This window comes from Megascapheus bottae, chromosome 4 (genome assembly GCF_031878675.1).
Source record: "Megascapheus bottae isolate mThoBot1 chromosome 4, mThoBot2.hap1, whole genome shotgun sequence".
Classification (NCBI taxonomy): domain Eukaryota; kingdom Metazoa; phylum Chordata; class Mammalia; order Rodentia; family Geomyidae; genus Megascapheus; species Megascapheus bottae.
The window spans coordinates 64,525,241-64,550,995 of NC_143512.1; the positions used below are offsets into that span (position 1 = coordinate 64,525,241).

Here is a 25,755-nt window from a genome sequence, read left to right on the forward strand (position 1 = left end):
AATTCCTCAGAATCACATACATGGAAAAAGCTGGATGCGGTGCTGTGGCTCAAGTGGCAGAGCATTAGCCCTGAACAGAGAATGTCCAAGGACAGTGCCCATGCCCTGAGCTCTAGCCCCAGGACTGGAAAAAAAAAAAAAAGTTAAATAATCTTCCATTTAAGGGACAATCCTCAAATGTAATGAATGTATTGTCTTTGAATGGATTCTGATATGGTGGTATTAGGGTTTGATTTCAGGATCTTATTCTTGTTATTCAGTGCTCCAACATTTATGTGCTTAGCTTGTTTGATTTTCACTGTTATTTTTTATTTTATTCTTTGTTGGTCCTGGGGCTTGAATTGTGGGCCTGAGTGCTGTCCTTGACCTCTTCATATCCAGGCTAACATTCTACCACTTTAAGCCACAAGCACCACTTTCATTTTTTCTGGTGGTTAGTTGGAGATAATAGTCTCTTGGACTTTAGTGTCCAGACTGGCTTTGAACCTTGATCCTCAGATATCAGCCTCCTGAGTAGCTGGGATTATGGTGTGACTCACTAATGGCCAGCCTTACTGTTATTTATTTGCCAGTCCTGGGGTTGAGCTCAGGGTCTGAGCACTGTCCTTGGACTTTCTCAAGGCTAGAGCGCAACCATTTGAGCCTCAGCACGACTTCTGGCTTTTTTCTATATATATGGTACTGAGGAATCGAACCCTGGTCTTCCTGCATACTAGGCAAGCACTTTACCACGAGGCCAAACTCCCGGCCCCTCATTGTTATTTTTTAAACAGAGACTTGCCTTTTACCTAGTTGCCCTGGATGGATTCCTGTATTTATGCTTCCTGTGTAGTCTGGATAACAGGCATAAGCTATCACCTAACCTTTATTAGTTGAGTTAGGGTCTCAAAGACCCCTTTTTCCAGACTGGCCTTAAATTGCCTAGTACTCCTAATTTTTGCCTTCTGAGTAGCTAGGACTACTAGGCATAACCCCTCCTGCCCCCATTCCAGGCTTCTGATTTTTTTTTCCCTCGAGGCCTAGGCTTGAACTCCAGACCTGGACACTGTCCCTGAGCTCTTCAGTTTAGGGATAGCGCTATAGAAGTAAACATCTCTACTATGAGTATTATGGAGACTCCACAGTTCTCTCCCTGTCCTTTTTGGTGGTAACTGGGGTAAAATCAGGGTACACTTGCTAGGCTTCACTGTTCTTTACTAATGCCAATATTTTGTTTCCTAAGAAAATGCTTCAGGGCCAGAGAACTCCATGGCATATACAAATAGGTCAGAAAAAGATCATTTCCTTTATCTCCTTCTTCTTTAGTGGTATTAGGTATGAATTTAGGGCCATACACTTACTAGGCAAAGGTGCTCCTAGATCTTTTTGCTTTAGTCATTTCTTTCATATTGTTCATCAATGATGCTCAGGCTAGCCTTGACAAAGTCCTCTATTAATGCTTACCAAATAATAGTTGTATAGCACATATTACAATATCCACCTTACTGACTGAGGTGGGGTCTTACTAACTTTTTGCTGGGGCTGGACTTAAACTAGTCTTCCTGATCTATGCTATTACAGTGGCTAAAAGTATGAGAATGAATCTAGAACAGTATTTCTTATTTAATAAATATGCTTTTGATCTTCAAATAATTTTCTAGTTTAACTTGCAAGTGTCTGAGTGCATTGTAATTTAGCTTTAAGGAAATATGTGAACCCATTTAGGGATCCGAATATATTCTTAGATATCAATATTATTTACTTCCTTCTTGCTTAAATATTTCTTCTCATTTATGTAACACATATAATACACATAAATATGTAATTACACTAGAGTTTTCTCCAAAAATATTTTGCTCATGTAGCTACTATTATTTATACTAACTGCAAACTTATATAAATTGAACACAATGCTTCTTTTAGAACACCACTTTAGTTCCATTTTAGTTTATAGATTAGGCAATCTAAATATAGAATTTCACATATATACTTTTCCAGCTTAAAAGTTTTTAAGTAAGATGTAATACTCAAATTATATTCCCAGAGCTGGGAACATGGCCTGGTGGTAGTAGTACTTGCCTAGCATGCATGAAGCACTGAGTTTGATTCCTTGGTACCACATACACAGAAAAAGCCAGAAGTGGTGCTGTGGCTCAAGTGGTAGAATGCTAGCCTTGAGGAAAGGCCAAGGACAGTATCTAGACCATGAATTCTAGCCCCAGAACTGAAAAAAAAAAATTATATTCATGGATTGTCATAAAAATGGCAAAGAATACATACCAATATTCTTTCAATTAGCATGTCATAATACTGTTCAGCCAGTTGAGGTCGACAAAGGACAAATCGACCTAGTAATTCTACTGCTGCTTCTCGAACACTAGTAGAATTATCCATCAATCGTCCATGAACTCCTCGCTGCATATCGAGCTAAAAAAAGTGAAGAAAATGTAATTTTATACTAAATAGAGCAATCTTTTTAACTTTACTAGAAAATACAAGTTAAAATTAATATCTCTTAATCTCTTTACCCTTGCTAGAATACTGGGGTCTACAGCAACAACCTCAGATAAACACTTCATGGCTTTTGTTCGAACGGCAATTGCATTTTCACCAAGAACTCGTAGTATCTGCCAAGCAAACAATGATACTTCATAAACTTTAGAAAATACAAAGTTTAACAAAATGTAAGAAATAGAAATCAATCTTTATCTTCTTTTGATTTGTATATAAGGGAGTAAAACATCTAATATATTACTGATCCAAAACTTTAAGATTAGCACATATGATTAACTGAGGCATTTTATATTTATTTGTAAGGTAAGTAGCTTTTACCTTGGAATTCCAAATTAAGCATACTGAGAACATTTCCTTTTAGAAATTCTTATAATACCTCTAAAATCTCTGTATATATAATTTTTGATCAAAGATATTACAAATCTTAAAAACTGTATATCTCATAATGTCAATCTACCTATGCCTTGTGTATGTACATATAAATGTTCATATAAACATGAACATTTAAATGACAGAAGAATAAGATATTAACAAATATAAAATATAGAAATAAATGCCCCAAATAACTTTGCTCAACAACGAAGAGATATTATAATACTACTCCATAATCAACTAAAATTGGAAAAATAAAAAGCATTGTATACAAATCTTGGTTTAGTATACCTGGGTCAAATAAATATCAAAGCTCTGGGCAAACGGCCTCATAGAGGCTAAATATCGAACAATCAAGCAGGCATCCTCATAGTCCACAGTATCAGAGTTCATCCTGTAAGAGAAAAGCAATAAAACATTAAAAAATGAGTATCGAAAATATTTGTATATAAATAAATAAAATTCACTTTTTTGCTGGATCTTACTTTAATGTGCTGAACTGAGAAGGTGTGGTTTTGATAATGCTTCTAAGAAACTTTTTTCGGTTTTCAGCTCGATGCATAATTTGACCAGTTGTCTCAATTTCTTTTGAATGATGTGTTCCTTCAGATGATTCTTCATCTTTTTGTGATTTCATTGCTTTTTCTGTTTCTAAAGTTGTATCACGGAACCACTGGGCTATATAAAATTTACGAGAAAACTAGAAAAAAAATTAGATATACTTAAACCTGATGAAATTAGTAACATTTCCAACACAATAAAGTTAGATAATCCAGAAAATGAAAATCTCATAATCCAGAATATAAGGTTTATTTGTTTTTGGTGGTAATGAGGCTTGAATTCAGGTTTAACATAACTTCTAGAAAAGCTGGAAAATCTGGAAAGTTGTGCATCATAAAAAACTTAACTATATTTAACTTTGTTAAAATAAACTAAATTAGGAAGTAGTGCTATGGCTCAAGTGGTAAAGTGCTAGTCTTAAGCACAAACAGGCTCAGGGACAATGCCCAGGCTCTGAGTTCAAGCTACAAGACTAGAAGAAAAAAAAAAAAAAAGACAAATACAATTTTGGCCCAGGAGTGGGACCTAGTGGTAGAGTGCTTGCCTAGCATGCACAAAGCCCTGCTTTCGATTCCTTAGTAGTATCACATACACAGAGAAAGCCAGAAGTGGTGTTTTGGCTCAAATGGTAGAGCTCTAGCTTTGAGAAAGCCCAAGCACAGTGTCCAGGCCTTGAGTTCAAGCCCTACAAATGGCCAAAAAAAAAAAAAAAAAAAAAAAAGGAAAAATTACATTAATGACAAAGTATTACTTAATATATTAAATATACGCTATTACTATGAATAATTTAATAAAAATGTACACATATAAGCCAGCAAAATATAAAAAGATAAGTCAACTAGAAATGTATGAATAATTAAAAAGGTAAAGATAGAGGACTTCTTGTGTTTTAAAAGTTTGCTTTACTTGTTCTAGCTAGCTAACAACTTACACATGTCTAGTGACTTAACTGTTTGATTTAGTTAAAAAACAAAAAACAAAGAAAACCCAACAACCCCCATATCCAGTATATGCTAACTGTTCTGTAATACTGTTTACAAACTTTATGCACACTAACAAGCTATTTTGGAAACACTGTAACATATATAGCTAAAATTAATATTTAATTATATATCAATTTTTATGCTAATAAGTCTTCATTATGTGTCCCATAAGCATTGTGAGGACCAATGACCAATGATTTAGGCTTTAAAAATCTGTGGAAAGACTTCCAAATATTATTTTAATCACATTAAATTCAGTTTACTATATGATGTCTGTAACCAGAATTCCATAAGACAAATCTATTTTTAAGGTTTCTCTCTTATATAGATTTAACAAGTACATTTGTTTCCAAATCAGTATTTAAGTCATGTAATTATTTTCTCTCATTTTTGTAGACCTAAGTTAAAACTATGTAAAGCAGAAAAGAATCTTACAACTAGTGAAGGGTCAGTCTCAGTGTTCTCATCCAAATAATCAAGCAATGCCTTTTGCAACTGTTGGATTTCATCTTCTCCTCCTGAAACCTGTAAGTCAAATAGGACCAAAAATATATTAGTGTTTTGTTTATTTTTGTAGGTCATTGGGCTTGAACTCTGGGCCTGAACTCAGGTCCTGAGCAGTATCCTTGAGCTTTCCCAGGGTTAGTGCTCTGCCACTTGATCCACAGTACCACTTCCAGCTTTTTCTATGTATGTGGTACCGAGGAATTGAACCTGGGTCTTCGTGCATGCTAGGCAAGCACTCTACCATTAGGCCAAACTCCTGGCTCCACTCTCATGTACTAATATGCTCCGATACTTATATGCTAGTCTCGATATTTATATTAACACAAATGTGAGAGAAGAAGCTAGGAATCAAAAGTTAAAATGTAACTGGGCACCTAGTTGCTCACTTCTGTAATCCTAGCTACTCAAGAGGCTGAGATCTGAGTGAGGACTGAAGTTTAGTTCTTTTTTTTTTTTTTTGCCAGTCCTGGGCTTGACTCAGGGCCTGAGTATTGTCCTTAGACTTTCTCAAGGCTAGAGCTCTACCACTTGAGACACAGCACCAATTCCAGCTTTTTTCTACGTATGTATGTGGTACCAAGGAATCAAACCCAGGTCTTCATGCATGCTAGGCAAGCACTCTACCACTAGGCCAAATTCCCAGCCCCCAAGGGCTGAAGTTTAAAGGAGCTCAAATAGCAAAGTCAATGAGATACTCATCTCCAATTAACCATCAGAAAGCAAGACATACAGCTGGGTGGCTCAAGTGGTAGCATGTTACCCTTGAGGAAAGTAATTCAAGGGAAGCATCCTAGACCTGAGTTCAGGCCTCAGGACAAGCACATACACACACATGCACAAAAGAATCACAGGGCCAAAAACTAACCATGAGTTGAATTCATAGGGATAACTGATACTCTAGCAGGTCTAACTTTATTATGTCACTGTGACACTGTCAAATAAATGAGTTTGATTATATCTTACATAAAAAGTAAAGTCTGAAATAATCAATGTTCTAGGAGTGTGCTGAATATGATACATTCAGATACTGGCCCATATAGCACTGCACACCAATATATAGCATACTTCTGAAACCAATTTGGAAATGTTTTTTCCAATTGGAATTATTTTTATTGTAATTAATATAAGTATTACAGTTATATTCACTAGATAGAAGGTACATTACTTCACACACATCGATACCGCTTCTCATGTTTTTGTTCCCATTTCCCTCCCCTCATTCCCTTCCTTTATCTTGTTTTCCCCCTCCCTTTCCTATTTCAAATAAACAAATAATGGCATATGCAATATACAGATAACAAGGTAAGATACTGTAACAATATGAGAATAACAAAGGTACAACAAAAGAGAGTGCCACAAAAAACACTTTTTAGAAAAGATCCCTCTGTTAGAATTATAATATCTATGTAGCCCTATGTAGCTTAAGAGGGAAAATAAAAGGTGCCCCTCAAATCCTTCAAACGTAAGTGAAGCAAGAAAGTCCTTGAAAAATAGTGAGAAGAAAGCTATCCTAAGACACCATTCTCTCACTAGCCAAATCTATTATCTTGGATGATAATAGATTACAGCATATTAAATAGAATAAGAATGGTAGTGCCATATTAGATGCTGATGAAACAAATATAGTAAGTTGCCAAAAAAGAATTTGGTTGAAGAATTTGGTTTATAGTAATTTTTGTATCATTCATACAACCTTTTTTTTTTTTTTTTTTTTTTTTGCCAGTCTCAGAGCTTGAACTCAGGGCCGAGGCGCTGTCCTTGGGCTTTCTCAAGGCTAGAGCTTTACCCCTTGAGCTACAATACCACTTCCAACTTTTTCTGTGTACATGGTACCAAGGAATCGAACCCAGGGCTTCCTGTATGCTAGGCAAGCAATCTACTGCTAGGCCAAACTCCTGGCCCATTCATACAACTTTTGTTTATGCCTGAATTTTATTTCAAAATACAAAGTACAACTAAAAAAAAAAAAAAAACAGAAAGAAAAGAAAATGAGGCATTTCTATCAACATGGTTGAAGTTATGTGTATAGGAAAAAAGTGGAAAGAAAGAAAAAAAACTCAGGAGTTATGTATGAAGGAATTATTACTACCATATTGATACTTAAAAAAGAAAGGAAATAATACACTTTCTTTGCAGGATGAACACTCTAATAAACTGAAGATTTCCTTTCTCCTCTCCTATATTGAAAGATATCCAAAACTCAGAAGTTTTAAAAGAAGGAATCTAGGGTCTCATACAGTCTAGATACAACTTGTTATCACTGAACTATATACTTATACTAACAAAATATAAACAAGTGTCACACATTCATAATAGTGGTTCACACAATGACAATAAACAAAAAATTCATATAACTCATTTAGAAGTTCTAGTTAGATCACAATTCACTGTCAAGTATTTTCTCGTAGGGGTTTGAAAAACCAACTTTTAAAAGTATAAATCTTATTTGGGGACTAAGGCTCTGGGTTTGATATCTAGTACAAAAAAATACAAAGAAAATAAGAACCCACTTTTCTTTGAATTTACAAAATGAGACAGAAGACTAATGTAACTATTAAAAGAAAGCACTTAATTGTATTCATACTCATAATTTTAATTCTTTATCTCAATACCTGTTTTAAAATTCGTTCTATAGATCCTTGGTCCATTTTGCTTGTCACAGCATCCTTCCTCAGTCGGGCAGCAACAGTTCCAAGGTAATCAAGAGATGCCACTCTTAAAGCCATTTCTGTTGACTTGTTACTGAACTGATGGACCTAACCACAAAGTAAATAGGCTTATGTTAAATGGGTCTCTTACCGTACACATAGAAGTAAATAATTTGAATAACTAATTTTTTGTTGTACTACTTGGAATTTAAACTTCTTTTTCTTGTGGTATAGTCTCATGAAATTGTTTTTACTTTCTGTTTTTCTGGAATCTATACTTTTCTTCAGTTTACACATCCTTAAGAATACAGTCACTTTAAGTGTTACCTTAACTGTTTATGTATACAAAATAAGTAATAACTTCTTAGGTTAAAATTTTGATATCTATAAAACATGATCATAGTTTTTAGATAGTATATTTTCCAGGTCACAAAAAAGGGCTTAAAAACCTGGTAACCCTTTACACTGCTCAATTCAAAATGTATATGAAAAATAGATGAATCACAAGAATACCTTTTTCAGTTTCCCTACTATACTACTCGAAGACTAAAAAGTACCAAAACGTCAACAAAGCATACTCACTAGTCAGTTTCAAGCTCAGGGAAAAGACTAACTACAGTAACATATCATGTACTTACTGAGAGGTTTTTTTTTTTTTTTTTTTTTTTGCCAGTCCCGGGGCTTGAATTTCAGGGCCTGAGCCCTGTCCTGGGGCTTTCTCAAGGATAGTGGTCTGTTACTTGCGGCACAGCACCACTTCTGTTTTTTTCTATGTATGTGGTACTGAGGAATCAAACCTGGGTCTCTGTGAATGCTTGGCAAACACTCTATCACTAGGCCAAACTACCGGCCCTACTGAGATATTTTTAACTAACAATTTAGTAACCTCAAATCAAAATTAAAAAAAAAAATCAAATAAACTTCCTGAACATGTTAAAGCCTAAACATCTTCTGTAATGAAGTGCAAGTATAAAACGTTCATTGTAAATTTTCTATAGGTACTGACAATAAGTGTACTGTAATACATATGCAAAATAAAAATGCAGTGTTTGCACTTCCTTACACATTATTAAAATGTTGTCATCTAGAAATCTAATAATCTTTAAATGCTATGCTCTTACCAACAGTCTCCCTAACAAACTAAGGAGTAGTTCAGCTGCTGGCCATTCTGGCTTATTGACTGTTGAAAGAAGATCCTGAACAAAATTTTCAAAGAGTGGTCTGTAATCTTCTTCACCTTGTTTACTACCACATCTGTTCAAAGACAAATAATGAAAAGATATCCATTTAGGCAACAAGCCTACTAGTATAACTGAAAGTTTTGCTAAGTATTCCCCTCATGTGCCCCCCACACTCCATATTCAACAAGCCATAAGAGAGAATATTAAAATAAATATGGTCTAAAATGAATCAATTTCTCAAGTTCCATTTTCCCCTAATTATTATTTTGTTTATTAACTAATAATATTACTTATGGGCAGCTATGAAATCTAAAAAAAAAAAAATGGCAGCTGTTTTTCTTTCTACATGCTCACCAAATATTCTAGGCTGAGTAACAATCTGTTTCCACAAACTTTTCTCCCACCACTTTTTTATTGTAATTGATAGAAGGGTTACATTATATTCTCTAGATAGAAAGTGCATTACTTAAGAATCATTGCTATCCCTTCTCATGTTTTGTCCCCGTTTTCCTCTCCCCTCCCCTTCCACAAATTTTTCTACTGACATAGACTGCACAAATTTAATGAAGAAAAGTTATTGAATTTTAATCTAGTACTTATATACATTTGGGACTAAACTAAGCAACTTTTGCATAATTTTAGACTTTTAATACTATACAAGTTATGGTAGAAAATCTTTCTCCTAAATATACTATTTCAACATTTTAGCATAAACATTTTATGTAATTTCAGTCTTTTATTTTCTAAATTTTATTGTAAAGGTGACATAAGTCAGATGAGAACATTTCCTTTTGAACAGTGTCACCTCCCTCATTCTCTCCCAGATTTTCCCTTTCAAGTTGTGTAGTTCATTTTCAACATATTGTCTAGTGAGTATCACTGCTGAATGGTTCACTCTTTGTCACACTGTTTCTATGCTTTCCTTTCTGCTTCTAAGTCAGTTAAGCTTAGGTAAAAAACAAAAGAGTAAAAAAATTAAAAAGTGACTAACGGGAATAAACTGAAGGAGGAAAAATTAAAAAATCCCTGCAAACAGCAAAATAAAAAACCTCTTGTTTCCATTTCTTGGAATTCATTTTGATAGGCATCATTTTATATGGTCATATGAATATAATTATGGAGCCTTTGTGATCCTCTCCTAAGAATATTTTTTTGTGTGTGAATACTTATAGTACTATTTAATTAATCAGGTTCAAGATTAATTATCTGTCTTTTACTATCTATTGCATCACTCACTTTTTAAGGAAGATGGAAAGGAAGTTTTGAGCTGTTCGCATAGCTGTTTCATAAGAGTTAGTAATGACAACATCCTGGTCAACCTAGTATGGAAAAAAAAATCAATTGATAAAGATATGAGAAACAATCAGCAAACAAGTTAGCTAGATGATACTGCCACAAAATTACTGAGTATAGGCAATGTATTAAAGATTTTTTTTTTGGTGGTTGTGGGGCTTTAACACAGGACCTAGGTGCTGTCTCTGAGCTCTTTTACTCAAGGACAGTGCTCTACTTCTGTTTTTTGAGTGGTTAAATGGAGATAAAGAGTCTCATGGGGATTTTTTCTGCTTCTGCTGGCTTTGAACTGTGATCCTCAGATCTCAGTCTCCGGGTCAGCTAGGATTACAGTTGTGAGCCACCAGGGCCTGGTAATATATTTAAATATTAAATGCTCAGAATACTATTTTTTTAATTAAAGAGAAGACATAATAGCAAATTACTTTTTTGGATAGATTTTTAAATGCAGGATTATACAATGCTAGAGAGTCTATCATTTAAACTGTGTCCTTAGCTCTTTATGCTTTTGTTTTTTTTTAATATATTTTTCAAATTTATGCCTGGGCTGGCATGGACCACAGTCCTTCTATTTATGCTTCCTAAATAGGTGGGCTGATGTGTGAGCCACTACAACAATTTGCTAAACATTTTTAAAACTTTAAAACAACAAATAATGATAAATCTCCTTTCAAATTTATTAAAATATGAAAGAGGAATGTAGTTAATAAATGTAATGTTAGTAGCTGTCCTGATTTAAATCAGAACAACAAAAAGTAGGGCCAGGAGGCTTAGTGGCAGGGTACTCGCCTAGCATGCATAAATTCCTGGGTTAGATTCCCCAGTACCATATCTACAGAAAAGGCTGGAAGAGGTGTTGTGGCTCAAGTGGCAGAGTGCTAGCCAGGAGCAAAAAGTGTCCAAGGACAGTGCCCAGTCCCTGAGTTCAAGCTCCAGGACTGGCAAAAAAGCAAACAAAAGCCCTCCCCACAAAAAAAAAAAAAAAACGAAACCAAAAGTACAAACACTTTTCAAGGTCTGGGGATATAGTTCAGTGATAAAACACATACAAAACCATAAATCAATCAATAATCCAACCACCAAATAATATTTTACCTTCAGTATTTATGAAACCACTGGAAAGCAATTTAAAGAAGAATTCAAAAGCTTTTCCTTTAAATTCAAAGATTAGTTTATAAAATTAATGCATAGTTTTTAGAAACTCAAAAGAGTGAATAAATATAGGAAACAGATCCAATAATGTTAAAGAGGAATTTGCAAAATGAAACACAACAGAATTTCACAGTATTCAAAACAGTAAAGACAAAATGTAGGAATGTAAACTAAAATACTGCTTGGTATATGAGCTGGTAACTTCTGAAAGTTAATAAATCAATAATATAATTTGGTAATTCTACTTGTAGTATATTCAAAGAAACTCTTGCTTTAAATTATGATTCCATTATATTACATGTTTAACTCAGAACAAACAGAATGTACATTGTTTATAAAAATAATGCTGAATGAAAAAATTAGCTGTAAACAGATCATTCTTTATGAAAATTTGAAAACCACAGTAACCCTATTTACATTAAAATTGATAAATAGAAATAAAATAGAAGTTATGATACTGGTCACTAATAATTAAGGAAAGGAAGATAAAAGACAAAATAATAAGGGAGACAAAAGTAGCCTCAGTTTTTTGGATAGTATTTATTTACATAATTATTATATGCTTATTAAATATACATGTATACTAATCTTAGACTATGACATAATAAAAATTTTTGTTTCCATTTAATTTTTTTTTGTTAGTCATGGGGCTTGAACTCTGGGACTGGGTGCTATCCTGGAGTTCTTCAGCTGAAGGCTAATGCTTTATCATTTTGAGTTACAGTGCCACTTCCTCTGTTTAATTTTTATTGAGGTGTAAAGATAGAAGTTGGAAATGTAAGACTCAATGGAAATTATAAAACTAAAAGCAAACTGTTGCTGTAAATTATTCATTGGGAAGACAAACACTCAGTTCCCTAATTAATTCAATTTAATTATAATATTCACTTCATATTTAATATCTCACTTTAAATTTATAACACAGGATGGTAGGCCTGCTGTACTATCACTCTCATTTTATAGCTGAAAACAAACCCAACAAAGTTAAAGTTCTCTGTATGTTTCATAATTGGTGGATATGTCAGAACCAGAATTCAAGTTTCTCCAAATCTCTAATTCTGTGCAGTGATAATGAAGCCCAGCCCTAGTTAAGAACTCTAGTTTTATAAGAACAACAGAGAACATAGGTTTTTTTTGTTCATTGAAATACAAGGTTATTAAAACCTATAAATATTTCCTTACTTTTTTATTTGAATCCTCTTCTGAATTAGAATCCTTTTCTGATGATGGTAAATGTACTACACATTGAATAAGTTGTAAAACCAGTGCTGTAACCATCTGAATATACATAGGTTCTCCATCCATGTCACTACTATTTAACCTTTAATGAAGAAGAAACAATTTAAATTATATGGTGTATAAAGATAATCTTCATCATACATGTAAAGCCATCATCTGAAAGTTTCAAGATTCTGTATGCACCAACATATTTAAGCATCATCTTAAGGGTTTCTAAGAGTGCTCATATGTCTGATTACTCTGAAATTTATTTATTTCTTAAATTTTAATTGCTGGCAAACCAGGGTCTTTCATGTTTCAGACAATGGTTCTACCACTGAGCTACATCTCAGCCCTGAACTATTTTTAGTAAACTAGAAAAAAAAAAACAAACAAACCATGAAAATGCCTATATCAACTCAAAGGAAAAAAATACAAAATTTTTAGTATGAAGGTTTATAATGAAGACCTACTGAATCATTTTGTAAAATGATTTAAATCTTCAAGGTTTCCAAATGTCTACATATTTTGTTGATCATTTGCTGAACGCAATACTCATCTGGCAATCTGGCACTAAAATTTGCTATGGTGTCAACTCTTTTTTTTTTTTTTTTTTTGTGGGTGTGGGGCTTAAACTCTGAGCCTGGGCATTGTCCTTGAGCTCTTTAGCTCAAGGCTACTGCCCTATCCCTTCAACTCCATTTCCTGTTTTTCTAGTGATTAATTGGAGATGAGAATCTCATGTTCTTTAGTTCCCGGGCTGGCTTTGAACAAGATCCTCAGATCTCAGCCTCCTGAGTAGCTAGGATTACAGGCATGTGCTTGGTGTCAATTTTTGATCTGTGCTGAAATATGAGTTCAGTGGCACCAATAATAAAAACACAAGTTCCATGTATGCTTTGTTCTACACATGTTATAGATATATGAGAATTATGTATGTTGATAGTTTTTCTTCAAGGTTAACAGAGAACAGATGTTTGTAAAGGCATTGTTTGTCAAAACAATACTGAAGATAAAAATAATTATTTTGAAAACATTTCAAGTCAATTTAAAAATAACCCTATATATAAAGGCTAGAAATAGCATAGTTATGACAATAATGAAAAATCACTTATGATGTCAAAAACAATCCTGACCACAAGAGTAAATAAAATTCCTTCAACAGTGTGCTCCATAATTAGGAGCATTTAATTCTTGTATCTGATTGATTGATTGATTGATTGATTTTTTTTGTGGGTCATGGGGTTTGAACTAGGCCTGGGCGCTGTCCCTGAGCTCTTCAGCTCAAGGCTACCACCCTACCCTTGAGCCAAGCCCCACTTCTGTTTTCTAGAGGTTAATCAGAGAAAAGAGTCTCAGGTCCTTTTGTGCTAAGCTGGCTTTGAACCTTGATCCTCAGATCTCAGCTTCCTGAGTAGCTAGGATTACATGCATGAGCCACCAGTGCCACCTGTGGCCTGTATCTGCTTTCTACACTATATGGCTGTTAATCTTTTAGAGCTCTTTCTAAAATATAATTTAATGGCTTAATACTAATTAAAGGATTAGTCATGGGGCTGGGACTTTGGCCTAGTGGTAGAGTGCTTGCCTAGCATGCACGAAGAACCAGGTTTGATTCCTCGGTACCCCATATACATATCAAAAAGCCAGAAGTGGTGCTGAGGCTCAAGTGGTAGAGTGCTAGCCTTGAGAAAGTCCAAGGACAGTGCTCAAGCCCTGAGCTCAAGCCCAGGACTGGCCAAAAAAAAAAAAAAAAAATACTAATTAAAGGATTAGTCTTTTAGATGGGCTGCAAATATCCTATTGCTTTTCTTATAGATCATAGATTTTGACTTCCAGTACCTGGAAATAATTATTGTAGTCTCAAATAAAGGGGTGAATTCTATTGGCAGCAATGGGTAGAGAGGTTAGAGATGTTGTCAAACATTCTAAAAGCATCTAAGGTATTTTTGTTGATGTAACAGAATTTATTCTTACACATAAATGTAAGTAAGTAAGAAATGAAGAATATATGATGGTTACAATACAGTGTGCTCCATCATGATATTCTACTGCTGTTAAAGTCAGTTACCTGAAGTTCCTTAAACTCCTCTTGCTTGTTGGTAATCTTGCAAGTGAAGTAAAAATTTCTTCCAAGATTAACTGCCTATGTTTTTCATATCTTGAGAATACCTGTTTAGTAATTATAGAATTCCAAATTATTTATATATTAAAACAAAACAATTTCATAGCATGTAAAATATGTAAATATCGAAATGTAAAGAATGTTTGTAAGGGGCTGGGAGTTTGGCCTAGTGGTAGAGTGCTTGCCTAGCATGCACAAAGATCCAGGTTTCATTCCTTGGTACCACATACATAGAAAAAAAGCTAGAAGTGGTGCTGAGGCTCAAGTGGTAGAGCTCTAGCATTGAGAAAGTCCAAGGACCATGCTCAGGCTCTGAGCTCAGGACCATGGCTGGCAAGAAAAAAAAGAATGTTTATTAAGGCATATTTAGTTTTGTTTTTTTTTTTTGCCAGTCCTGGGCTTAAGCTCAGGGCCTGAGCACTGTCCTTGGATTTTTTTCAAGGCTAGAGCTCTACCACTCAGCACCACTTCTGGCTTTTTCTAAGTATGTGGTACCAAGGAATCAAACCTGGGTTTTCGTGCATGCTAGGCAAGCACTCTACCACTAGGCCAAACTCCCGGCCCATATTTAGTTTTTAATAGTAATGATTTAAAGTAATTTGTTAAATTTTCTTATTAATTACAATACTGTTACCAATGTTAAAGAAGTATGATACCTTTGGACTCAAAGAATGATAAAATTTAAGGAATTTTAAATCATTCAGATTTTTAATCATAAATATTGTTAGCTGAAATGTTTAAAAATATTTACAAGTGTTTGAAATTTAAAAAAAAATGAGTATACACCAATAATTAGTAGTACTGAAGATGAATCTTCAGTTTATAAACTCTAGTAAGATATATTAAAATAGTGGTTACAGAATAAATGTTTTAATGAAATAAGAAATCCATCCTATTTTTACTGAAAGATAATTAAAAATAGAAATTGACTATACTCACTGCAGTGACTAACTTAATGGCACACAATTGTAGTTCACTGACATTTTCCACGAAAAATGGCGTTATTCCCATTGATGAAACCTGGAAAATGCAAAAGAACAATTAGTACATATCTTTAGTTGTTTTCAATAACTATCTTCCTAAATTCCAACATATCAAAATTCTTACTACAAAATACTCAGAAAGCATTTTCTTTTCCCTTACCTAGTCAGTACCTGCTCCCTTCTCTAGTCTCCTTCAAGATATTTTACTTCATAGCTGCTCTTTCTCTAATCTCTATACTTTTATTGTAAATGTAAATGGATGATAAATGGCACATAGGTACAAAAACAAAAAACATTAAATTTTTATGGGTAAAAATACCCTGATGTATTTTAAAGGAATAATATCTGAAGACTTTAGGGTCTGCGATTTATACAGGGTTCATTTGCCTTCTAATCAAAACTTACTTTCTAAAATACCTTAAAATTTTTTTTCCCAATTCAAATATAACAGACCATAAATGAGTAAACACATTATTGAATAACAAGGTAATAATGGACTTAATCAGATTCTCTACTGTCATATTCCTTCATGTAGAAATTCACAAAATACTTCAAGGAAACATACCTGAAGAATTGTTGTGTCTGTAAGAAGTTGTATCTCTAGCAATTCTGATAAGCTGCTAACAATGTCACAGACTTTGTTATAAAGCATTACTATTACTCTCTGCTTATGAGTAGAACACTTAGCCCGTTTGGCCTTTGAACTTAATAACCCCCCTAAAACAAAAGAATTCAAGACAAAGAAAATATTAACTTTTAGTATGTATCCACAGAGTTCTAAATCTGTTTTCTGTACTGAAAGAACATAAACACAAGGGTAGGGGATAGGGAGAAAGCACTAGATAAAAATACATTATGGCAAATAAAGTTGATGATTTATTAAAAGAAATAATCATTCTATAGAGATACTTTACTAGAAATATTCATAATAGGTAACCTATGATATACTTTGTTTCTTTTGGAATCTACTTCATTCCTCTTTTCCCTCCACTACAGGACCAGTTATACTATAAGTAATTAAATGCATTTTACAAACAATAACTATTTAATTGCTCATTTAACAAGTGTTAATAATAAAAAAAAAGAGTATATGTCATTTTTTTGGCTATTCCTGGGGCTTGAACTCAGGACTTGAGCACTGTCTTTGAGATTTCTCAAGGATAGAGGACTACCCTTTTGAGCCACAGCACCACTTCCACCAAAAATTCTGTGTTTGTGATACTGAGGAATTGAACCCAGGCCTCCGTGAATGCTAGGTGAGTGCTCTACCATTAGGTCATGCTCCCATCCCGAGCATATGTCTTTAACACATTTTGCAGAACATTGCTATTCTGAGTAAAATTTAAGAGAAGTAACAATACAATAAAAAACTAGTATTGCTTGGGATCTTTCTCTGATCATTAAAATTACAGCTGGGCACGATGGCTCACACCTGTAACCCTAGCTACTCACTCAGGAGGCTGAGATCTGAGGATCACGGTTCTAAGCCAGCCTGGGCACTAAAGAACCTGAGACTATCTCCAATTAATCACTAGAAAATGGAAAGTGGGGCGTGGCTCAAAGGGTAGAGCAGTAGCCTTGAGCTAAAGAGCTCAGGGACAGTTCCCAGGCCCGGAGTTCAAGCCCTATGACTGACAAAAAAAAGAAAAAACAAGAAACAAAACAAAACTTAGTTACACATACAAATGGATTGAATATTCCTTATCCAAAATGCATGGGATGAAAAGCATTTCAGATCTCATAGTTTTCTAGATTTTAGAATATTAAAACATACTTTATCAAAATCTGATATGTTCCCAAACTATTATTTTGGATGTCTGACTGATTTTCAAAAAGTTTCAGATCTCAGAGCATTTTGAATTTTCTGATTAGGGATGGTAGATCTGTTGTTTTAGAAACAATGGGCAAACCCTATATTAAGAATTCTGAAATCAAGTAAAAATTCAATATTTATTATGATTTTCATAATAACACTTTCAGAATCATTTTAAAATCACAATCTTGACATCTAACAAGGAAAATTTTACAATAATTTTAGTTTTATCTAAAAAACTATCAATATAAAAGGACAAACTAACCTCCATGAGGGTCTAATCTGTAAACAGGATCATATTGAGGATAGAGTGTATTCTGCAAATGAAATTTAGTGTATTGTATAACTCTTTCAATTACATCCTCAATATACACGGCTTTTGGCATGTTAGGGGATGTCATGATGTTGATAGTAGTAAGGCAGGCATCTGCTGATTTTGTGACTCTCTCCATAATAAGGTCTCTCCATAATCTTTCTTCTTCTTCAGTATCATTATTCTATGAACATTAAAATAAACAATTGATAACATAAACATGTCTATGTATATAGTACAATTTTTAAAAATTAAGATATACTTATCATTTTATTTTTTGACAGTCCTGGGGCTTGAACACAGGGCCTGAGCACTGTCTCTGGGCTTCTTTTGCTCAAGGGTAGTGTTCTAGCACTTGAGTCACAGAGTCACTTCTGGCCTTTTCTCTTTATGTGGTATTGAGGAATCAATCCCAGACCTTCAAGTGTGCAAGCAAGGGCTCTACCACTAAGCCACACTCTTAGCACCTTAATTTTTTTAATTTTTTTAAAAAAGGACATTACTTTAGGCAAGATTTTTGTTATTTTTGCAAAACATCATTTTTTTTTTCAGGCCCTGTGCCTGTGAGGCAACAACTCTTGCCACTGAGCTATTTGCCATTTTAGACAAGATTTTTTTGGCCAGTTCTGGGGTTTGAATTCAGTGCCTGGGCACTGACCTTAGACACGTCTTTGCTCAAGGCTGGTACTCTGCCACTTGAGCCTCAGTGCCACTTCCAGCTTTTTCTGTGTATGTGGTACCAAGGAATCAAACCCAGGACTTCATGCATGCTGGCAAGCATTCTACCACTAGGCCATACTCCTAGACAATATTTTTCTCAACTTTGTTTTCTCTTTTTGTTGTTCAATGTTTTCAAACACAATATATTCTACCTCCTAATTTCACCATTAGGTGATAATCCAGTGATTACGTTTTAGTAACCTTTACCTTTTGTGTACTTCATATAAATGTAAAATTTTAGCTTTATGGATACAACTTGTATATAACATGATCAAAAACTTTATAGGTAAGAATAAAAAAATTTAGCTTCTCTGGAGGCTGAGAACTGAGGACTGCAGTTCAATGCTAGCCTGAAGAGTAAAATCTGAGAGATTATCTCCAACTACCACTTAAAAAAAAAAAAAAGAGCCAGAAATATTTCAAGTGGTAGGAGTATCAGCCTTGAGTGAAAAAGCTAATGGACAGCACCCAAGTACTGAGTTCAAGTTCCAGTACTAGTATAATGAAAACAAATAAATAAGCAAATAAAGCTTTTAATTGCCAGTATTGTACTATTATTGTTAGCTCATCATTACTAAGACCTGTTTTCTTTCTTCTTCTTTTTTTTTTTGCTTTTAAGTGGGTGATATTTTCAGGGTATGGAGACTAGGAGGATAATGACCACTGTGGGCAAAAGAGTTAAGGCACCATGTCAACAATAAACTTGGCATGGGAGGGTGAACTAACTGCCATTCCAGCTATGAGGAAGATGTAAGTAAAAGAGTTAACCGTCCTGGCCAATCTAAGCAAATACATGAGTCCCTATCTGAAAAACAGCTGAGGCAAAAAGGGCTCTGGGAATGGTTCAAGTGATGGAGCACCTGCCTAACAAATGCAAGACCCCAACACTGTGAAAGAGGTAAAAATTAACTGAAAGGAAGCATAAATACACTCCTAACAAGAAAGTATAAACTATGATTAAATGCTTGAACTGAAGAAACTTACATCTGTATTATTCTTATTTATGGCAATACTACATACACTAATATTGAATCCCTAAAAGTAAAATTCTGTTCATAATATTAAGACATTACTTAAATCTTAATGATTCTGAAGGTAAAATGAACAACATACACCTTAAACTTACATGGTTTAATAAAGTGGAAAGCTTTGACCCATCCTGAATATTTTTTTCCAAGATATTTAGGACTTTCACAGTTTTTTCAGTGGAAAGCTAAAATGGAAACAAATGGAAACATGAAATACTTTTATGAATCATTACTAAAAGTTATGCATTACTGAAGGAACAATCTGTAGAATTTGGGCTTTGGGAACTATATTGCCATTAATATTACTCTTAATGGGTATGGAAAAAGTTTTCCCACTTAGAAGTTTTACTTGTTTAATTTTACATAATCGTCTGTTTCTAAAAGACAGATGAACAAACAGAATCAGGATATATGCAAGAACCTGAACTCATAGTTTAATACTTAATAACAATCTAGATAGAACTGAGTTTGTCCTAATGCTAATCCCTCTGCTTTTGTGCCAGAGACAATGAACACACACACACACACACACACACACACACAAGCACACAGGTATGTTCAAATAAAAAAATCTAATCTGCTGATTCAACTATCATATGATATTACAATACCATTTTATTCAGCAAATAATATCTAAAGTAGCCTTTAGAATAAAAGAAACAGGAAATGTGAATGGTAAAAAGGATAAACGAGAAATACTGATTGAGAACTCAATATTTTTTTTAAAAAGTCTACTTCATTTCTTAAAAAAATGTTTTATCAAATGAACTATGAAACTATAAAATCATATGCTCTACTTATTTAAAAAACTACAAGTACTTGGTGGGTCTGTCAAGAAGCAATTGCTACTTTTTCTGTCTCTGTCTCTCTTTTCGATTTCTTTTGCCAGTCCCAGGGCTTGAACTCTGGGCCTAGGTACTGTCCCTGAGCTGCTTTTGCTCAAGTCTAGCACTCTGTCATTTGACCCACACCACCATTTCTGGCTTTTCTGAGTAGTTTATTAGAGAAAGAATCTCATGGACTTTTCCTGCCTAGGCTAGCTTTCAAACCATGATGCTCAGCGCTCAGGATTACAAGTATGAGAGCCCAGCTCATATTCTCTTGGTTAAATAGTACTACTTTAGGTTCGTAGTATGCTTCTAGGACATTCGATCAATAGAGTATTGGGGATTAAGTTCAGTTTGCTCACTTTTGTGGGAGTATACATACAAGTAGTTATCCAAATATAGATTTCAATCACTTCATAACATTAGCCCAAAACATCCATATGTTGACAATATTTAATAAACTTGCCTCTTTTAATAGCTAAAAACAGCAGCTTCATACAATTCTGGAATTTATGAAACAAATAACTAAGATTGGCCTGGGCAACCCTGAATATTAGATAGATATTACATATGCCTTATATAGTCCTATAAAACAATATATCCCTAAGTATACCAATACAAAATTCCAGCACACTAATTCTTGGTTATCTGTATGTCTGGCTTTAACAATCAAAATTATGAGCTAGGTGCCAGTAGATCACAACTGTAATCCTAGCTACTTAGAAAGCTGAGAAAAATATGAGAAGGGGTAACAATGTTCAAACAGTAATGTACCCACTATCTGATGAATGTAACTGTAACCCCTCTGTATATCACCCCAACAACAAAATAAAATTTAAAAAAAGAAAGAAAGAAAGAAAGCTGAGATGTGATGATCAGGTTCAAAGCCAGACTTAGTAGGAAATTTTGTAAGATTCTTATCACCAATCAATCACCAAAAAGCCAGAAACAGTTATGGCTCAAGTGGTTGAGGGCTAGCCTAGGGCACAAAAAAACAGCAGGTAAAACATCCAGCCCTGAGTTCAAGCTCCAGTATGGCAATAAATAAATAAATAATTAATTAATTAATAACTGCATATACTTATTATTTATGTAAATATGCAAAAGAAATTTTTATTCCAGGTTACTAGAAAAAAAACCCCAAGACTTTAAATTGTTTAGAATCAACTAAATATTATTTTATATTTGTGGTTGTGGGGCACGAATTGAGGACCTGGGTGTGTCCCTGAGCCCCTCTGTACTCAGGGCTAGTGCTCTACATCTTGTTTTTGAGTGGTTAACTGGAGAAAAGAGTATTACAGGGATGTTTCTGCATGGGCTGGCTTCAAACAATGATCCTCAGATCTCAGCTTGCTTAGCAACTAGGATTATAGGCATGAGCCACCAGTGCCTGGCAATACAATTTTTAAAAATTAATTATTTTACTATTCCCAAGGAGGTAAACATTTCTACATGCAGGCCAGAAAACTTAAGACTCAGAGTAAAAAGTGAATGAAAAGTTCCCTGGTTAGGCCTAGAGAAGGAAACTGTAATTTAATAGCAATCATGAAGTAATCTAGAGGGTGACTCCTGGATAATAAAGATTATGGGAAACCATTTCTATTTTTTTTTTTTTAGTCAGTCCTGGGCCTTGAACTCAGGGCCTGGGCAAAGTCCTTGGGCTTCCTCAAATCTAGAGCTCTACCATTTGAGCCATTTGGCTTTTTCTATGTATGTAGTATCGAGGAAATGAACCCAGGTCTTCATGCATGCTAGGCAAGCACTCTACCACTAGGCCAAACTCTGGTCCTGTAAATAATTTTATAAAGCAAAAAACCAAAAGCGTGCGTGCGTGCGTGCGTGTGTGTGTGTGTGTGTGTGTGTGTGTGTGTAGGGGAGGGTGGGGGAAAATCAAAGCATATGTCTCTCTGAATGTGTTAATATTGTTTTTTTTGGAATAGTCTGTAGAAAATGTCTTTGATCTAAGGTTTTTCCTAAGATATATTGCTTAGATTCTCAGAAGACAATCATAATATGCATCTTTATTATTTACTAAAACTTTAATTTCATGAAACCTGTATTAAATTTATAAATTTTACTTCACTGAGATACCTTATCCATTATACCCATTGCTTTAATTTTAGCAGATTCACTGCCAAGTTCATTAAGCTGATGTTTTCCTAGAAGCAGTTCCTGAGGAATTTCATCATCATCACCTGCAACACCAAAAAAAAAAAATATATACATATATATATACACACAAATAAATATACATATAGTTTCCACAAAAGAAATAGCTCAAATTGGTAAGCTTAACTTTTCAATAATATTTTGGCCACAGAGATATGAACAAATTGAATAAACAAATTAAGAGGTTTCTATATAAACCTAAAGCAAAACCTAAATAGAAGGTAACAGTAAAATTAGAGCTGTAACTAAATTTGGAAGACATATAGCTATCTTATCCTTATGATTATAGATACACTGTTAACCCTTCTCAACTATAAAATTTACATCAATAGTAGTCTTCTACCCCTCTGGGCTTTTATTAGGGTTTGGCCAGTACAGTTCTCTGTCAGAGCAAAGTAAAGGGACTGGGAGTTTGGCCTAGTGGTAGAGTGCTTGCCTAGCATGCATGAAGAACCGGGTTCGATTCCTCGGTACCACATATATAGAAAAAGCCAAAAAATGGTGCTGAGGCTCACGTGGTGGAGCTCTAGCCTTGAGAAAGTCGAAGGACAGTGCTCAGGCTCTGAGCTCAAGCCTAGCACCGGCAAAAAAACAAAACAAAAAAAGAGAAGAGCAAAGTAAAGAGTGAGGTCCATATATATAGACATATATATGTATAACTTGCAGCTGGTCTGGCTATTTTTACTACTGATTCCTTTCTTCCAAAGTTTCCTGCATTGGCTTTGTCCAAAAGGTTCTGTTTCTTCGAGCTAAATTACCCTACAACAGTTTTTGCTTTTGAATGAGTTCCAGTGACTTTTATCTTTATGCTTATTAGGCATAGGGTGTTAATAACTCTATGGATGATAACCCCTGGGGTTTTGGCAATATCTTGCCCACATCTTTGTAATCAGTCTATTTGCAAATAACTCCTTCTCAAAGTATCCTAAGCAAAGAATATTCCTGTTTCCATTTTGAGTCTCTGAAATACAGAAATCATTTCTCAGCAAAAAACTGTAACCTTTTTAAAAATGATTTTGCAAATAATCAGGAAAAACAAAATACCTAAATAAATGATGCTAACAAAATATTTTTGTGTGCCAGTACTTGGACTTGAACTCAGGATCTTGTACTACGTTTTCTAAAGGTTAATTGGAGATAAGAGTCTCAGGTTCTTTTGTGTCTGTGCTGGCTTTGAACCTTGATTCTCAGATCTCACCTCCTGAGTAGCTAGGATTACAGGGGTGAGCCACCAAACCTGGCTATACACTCAAGATTCTTAAGACAAAATTAATACCTGATTTGAAGTAAAGATCTCTGTTTTATAACATGGACTAGATTGAACTCTACAACTAGATTTTACATTTCTTGATATCCATAAATCAGGACTACATTCTATAGAGTAACTGGCAAAGGGTTTATATACAAAGGTTAAAAAATGCATTTTAAACTGATTTTTACCAAATGCTGTAAAATCCATATCTTCCAAATTATCCAAAATATTCTCTATTGAGGCTGTGAATCTTTTAAAGGTTGAAGAGTCCATCATTTCTGCAAAAGAAAAAATACTCATGTCCACATTCTGAATAGATAAGCTGCAGAATATAAATAAAGATATGTTAAAATGTTACCTTCAGGTGTTAGTTTTGGTTCATAAGCTTTCCTTTTCTTCTGCTTTTCTTTCTTCTTCATTTTTCTAGCAACTAAAAATGCACAAAAAGAAATGCTGAATTGCAGGAATAGTAAGTTATTTCCACTTCTGTCCCTAGTTTCTGAATATCAATTAAATGTTTAAACAACAGTGACTCTAAATCAAAACTACTTTTGTTTTTGTCCGGCGTGGAGCTTGAACTCCAGACTCCTACGCTTTTTTGCCCAAGGCTAGTAGTACTCCATTACTTTGAGCCACAACCCACAGTTTTTTGGTGGTAAGAGTCTCCTGGTCTTTCCTGCTGGGGCTAGCTTTGAACCAGGATCCTCAGATTTCAGCCTCCTGAGTAACTAGGATTACAGGTGTGAGCTATTAACCTGGCTGTAAAGTATACATTTTTAAACTAAAAATTAGGAGTTTCTCATAACAATAACAACAACAACAACAACAACAAAAATATTCTTCAAAATTCATGTTTAAAGCTGTGTGCCTGTAATTCTAGCTACTTGAAGGCTAAGTTCTGAAGCTCTTGGTAAGCTATGGCTTAAGTGCGAGAGTGCTAATCTTAAGCAAAAAGGCTAAGAGACAGCTCCCAGGTAATAAATACCCTAATATTCACACATTCTCCCCCCACCTTCCCTAAAGCTACTTTATGTAAGAAATTCATTGACACTGATGCATTACCCTCACTAAGGCTGGGAGGAGGAGAATAATCTTCCATGTCAGAATCGGATGGACTTCGGTTTCGGTATCGACCACCACCTGAACTCCTCCTTCCTTCATGAGTGTGGCCACTTCTCCTATGATCTCCAGAGCTTCTTCTGTCACGTTCTTCATATTCCCAAGCTTTATCGTCATCTTTTTTATGTCGTTTCCTAGAGGCTAGAAGCAAATCCCCATGACAAATAATTTACCTCACTTGAAGAGACTATTAAAATCTGTACTTTACAATGAACCACATGGGGAGGGGAATCTTCATTTTGTAGGTCTAGGAAATTCTGGGTCATTTTGTCTATAATGAAGTTTAAATTATGATATAGAAAGACCTGTTAATTTGAGCATGATTTAGCTAGAGTTAAATATTTTTACATAAATTCATCTTGCTAATAAACAGGAAGTTCTATGAATTAAATCACAGTGCACATTTCAATAAAAGGCAGTCAGTAAGTCAGTAAAGATACGTGAACTTTAAGATTAATTAAGGCTTACAAAATAACCTTTATTCAGTATTTTGATTAAAAAAACAGAATCACTTTAAAGCATTTAGATTATTGATGGAGAACAGGGTTTGGACAAAAAAGTTAACTTTTGAGAACACATTACATAATAGGGTGACCACATATTTCATCAATTAATAGCTAAGTTAATACTCATAACTTAGCAATAAATTCTAGTCTGAGGGTCTAACATCACAAGTCTACAGAGGTAAAATACACCTCAACTGTAACTAGCATATTAAATTCAGTTCTCCAACAAAATGAAGCTTGCTAAACCCAACAAGGAGAGTTTCTGAGCTTATGCCTGTTATATATGTATTATCTTTATTTCTTTTCCCATCCCTTGACGTGTATATGCATATCAATTCTAACAGGAGCCTTTAGGCGGCTGTGGCAAAGAGATTTCACTTGATATAACAGCTTATATCAGCTAGTAAGAACTGCCTAAAGCCTTAAGTTGAAAATAACTCTGAGTCCCAGGAAAGCATCACAATTCAGTAAGAAAGACTGATTAGAAATTTC

General features: G+C 34.4%; 1 protein-coding gene across 7 annotated transcripts in view; it reads right to left on the bottom strand.

Annotated features, from left to right (window-relative positions):
• Nipbl (NIPBL cohesin loading factor) overlaps positions 1-25,755 on the bottom strand; it is a 184,863-nt gene that overhangs the window by 32,988 nt on the left and 126,120 nt on the right. For all 7 annotated transcript variants that reach the window (XM_090332033.1, XM_090332036.1, XM_090332034.1 and 4 more), the window contains 18 exons: positions 24,701-24,898; positions 23,997-24,068; positions 23,827-23,916; positions 22,309-22,412; positions 19,489-19,575; positions 17,595-17,826; positions 16,082-16,233; positions 15,473-15,553; positions 14,480-14,580; positions 12,373-12,511; positions 9,982-10,064; positions 8,686-8,818; positions 7,529-7,672; positions 4,845-4,934; positions 3,351-3,565; positions 3,157-3,259; positions 2,508-2,606; positions 2,260-2,406 (listed from right to left, as the gene is read on the bottom strand). In XM_090332033.1, coding sequence (XP_090188159.1) covers positions 2,260-2,406; positions 2,508-2,606; positions 3,157-3,259; positions 3,351-3,565; positions 4,845-4,934; positions 7,529-7,672; positions 8,686-8,818; positions 9,982-10,064; positions 12,373-12,511; positions 14,480-14,580; positions 15,473-15,553; positions 16,082-16,233; positions 17,595-17,826; positions 19,489-19,575; positions 22,309-22,412; positions 23,827-23,916; positions 23,997-24,068; positions 24,701-24,898 — 2,270 coding nt within the window. The remainder of the gene's footprint in view (positions 1-2,259; positions 2,407-2,507; positions 2,607-3,156; positions 3,260-3,350; positions 3,566-4,844; positions 4,935-7,528; positions 7,673-8,685; positions 8,819-9,981; positions 10,065-12,372; positions 12,512-14,479; positions 14,581-15,472; positions 15,554-16,081; positions 16,234-17,594; positions 17,827-19,488; positions 19,576-22,308; positions 22,413-23,826; positions 23,917-23,996; positions 24,069-24,700; positions 24,899-25,755) is intronic.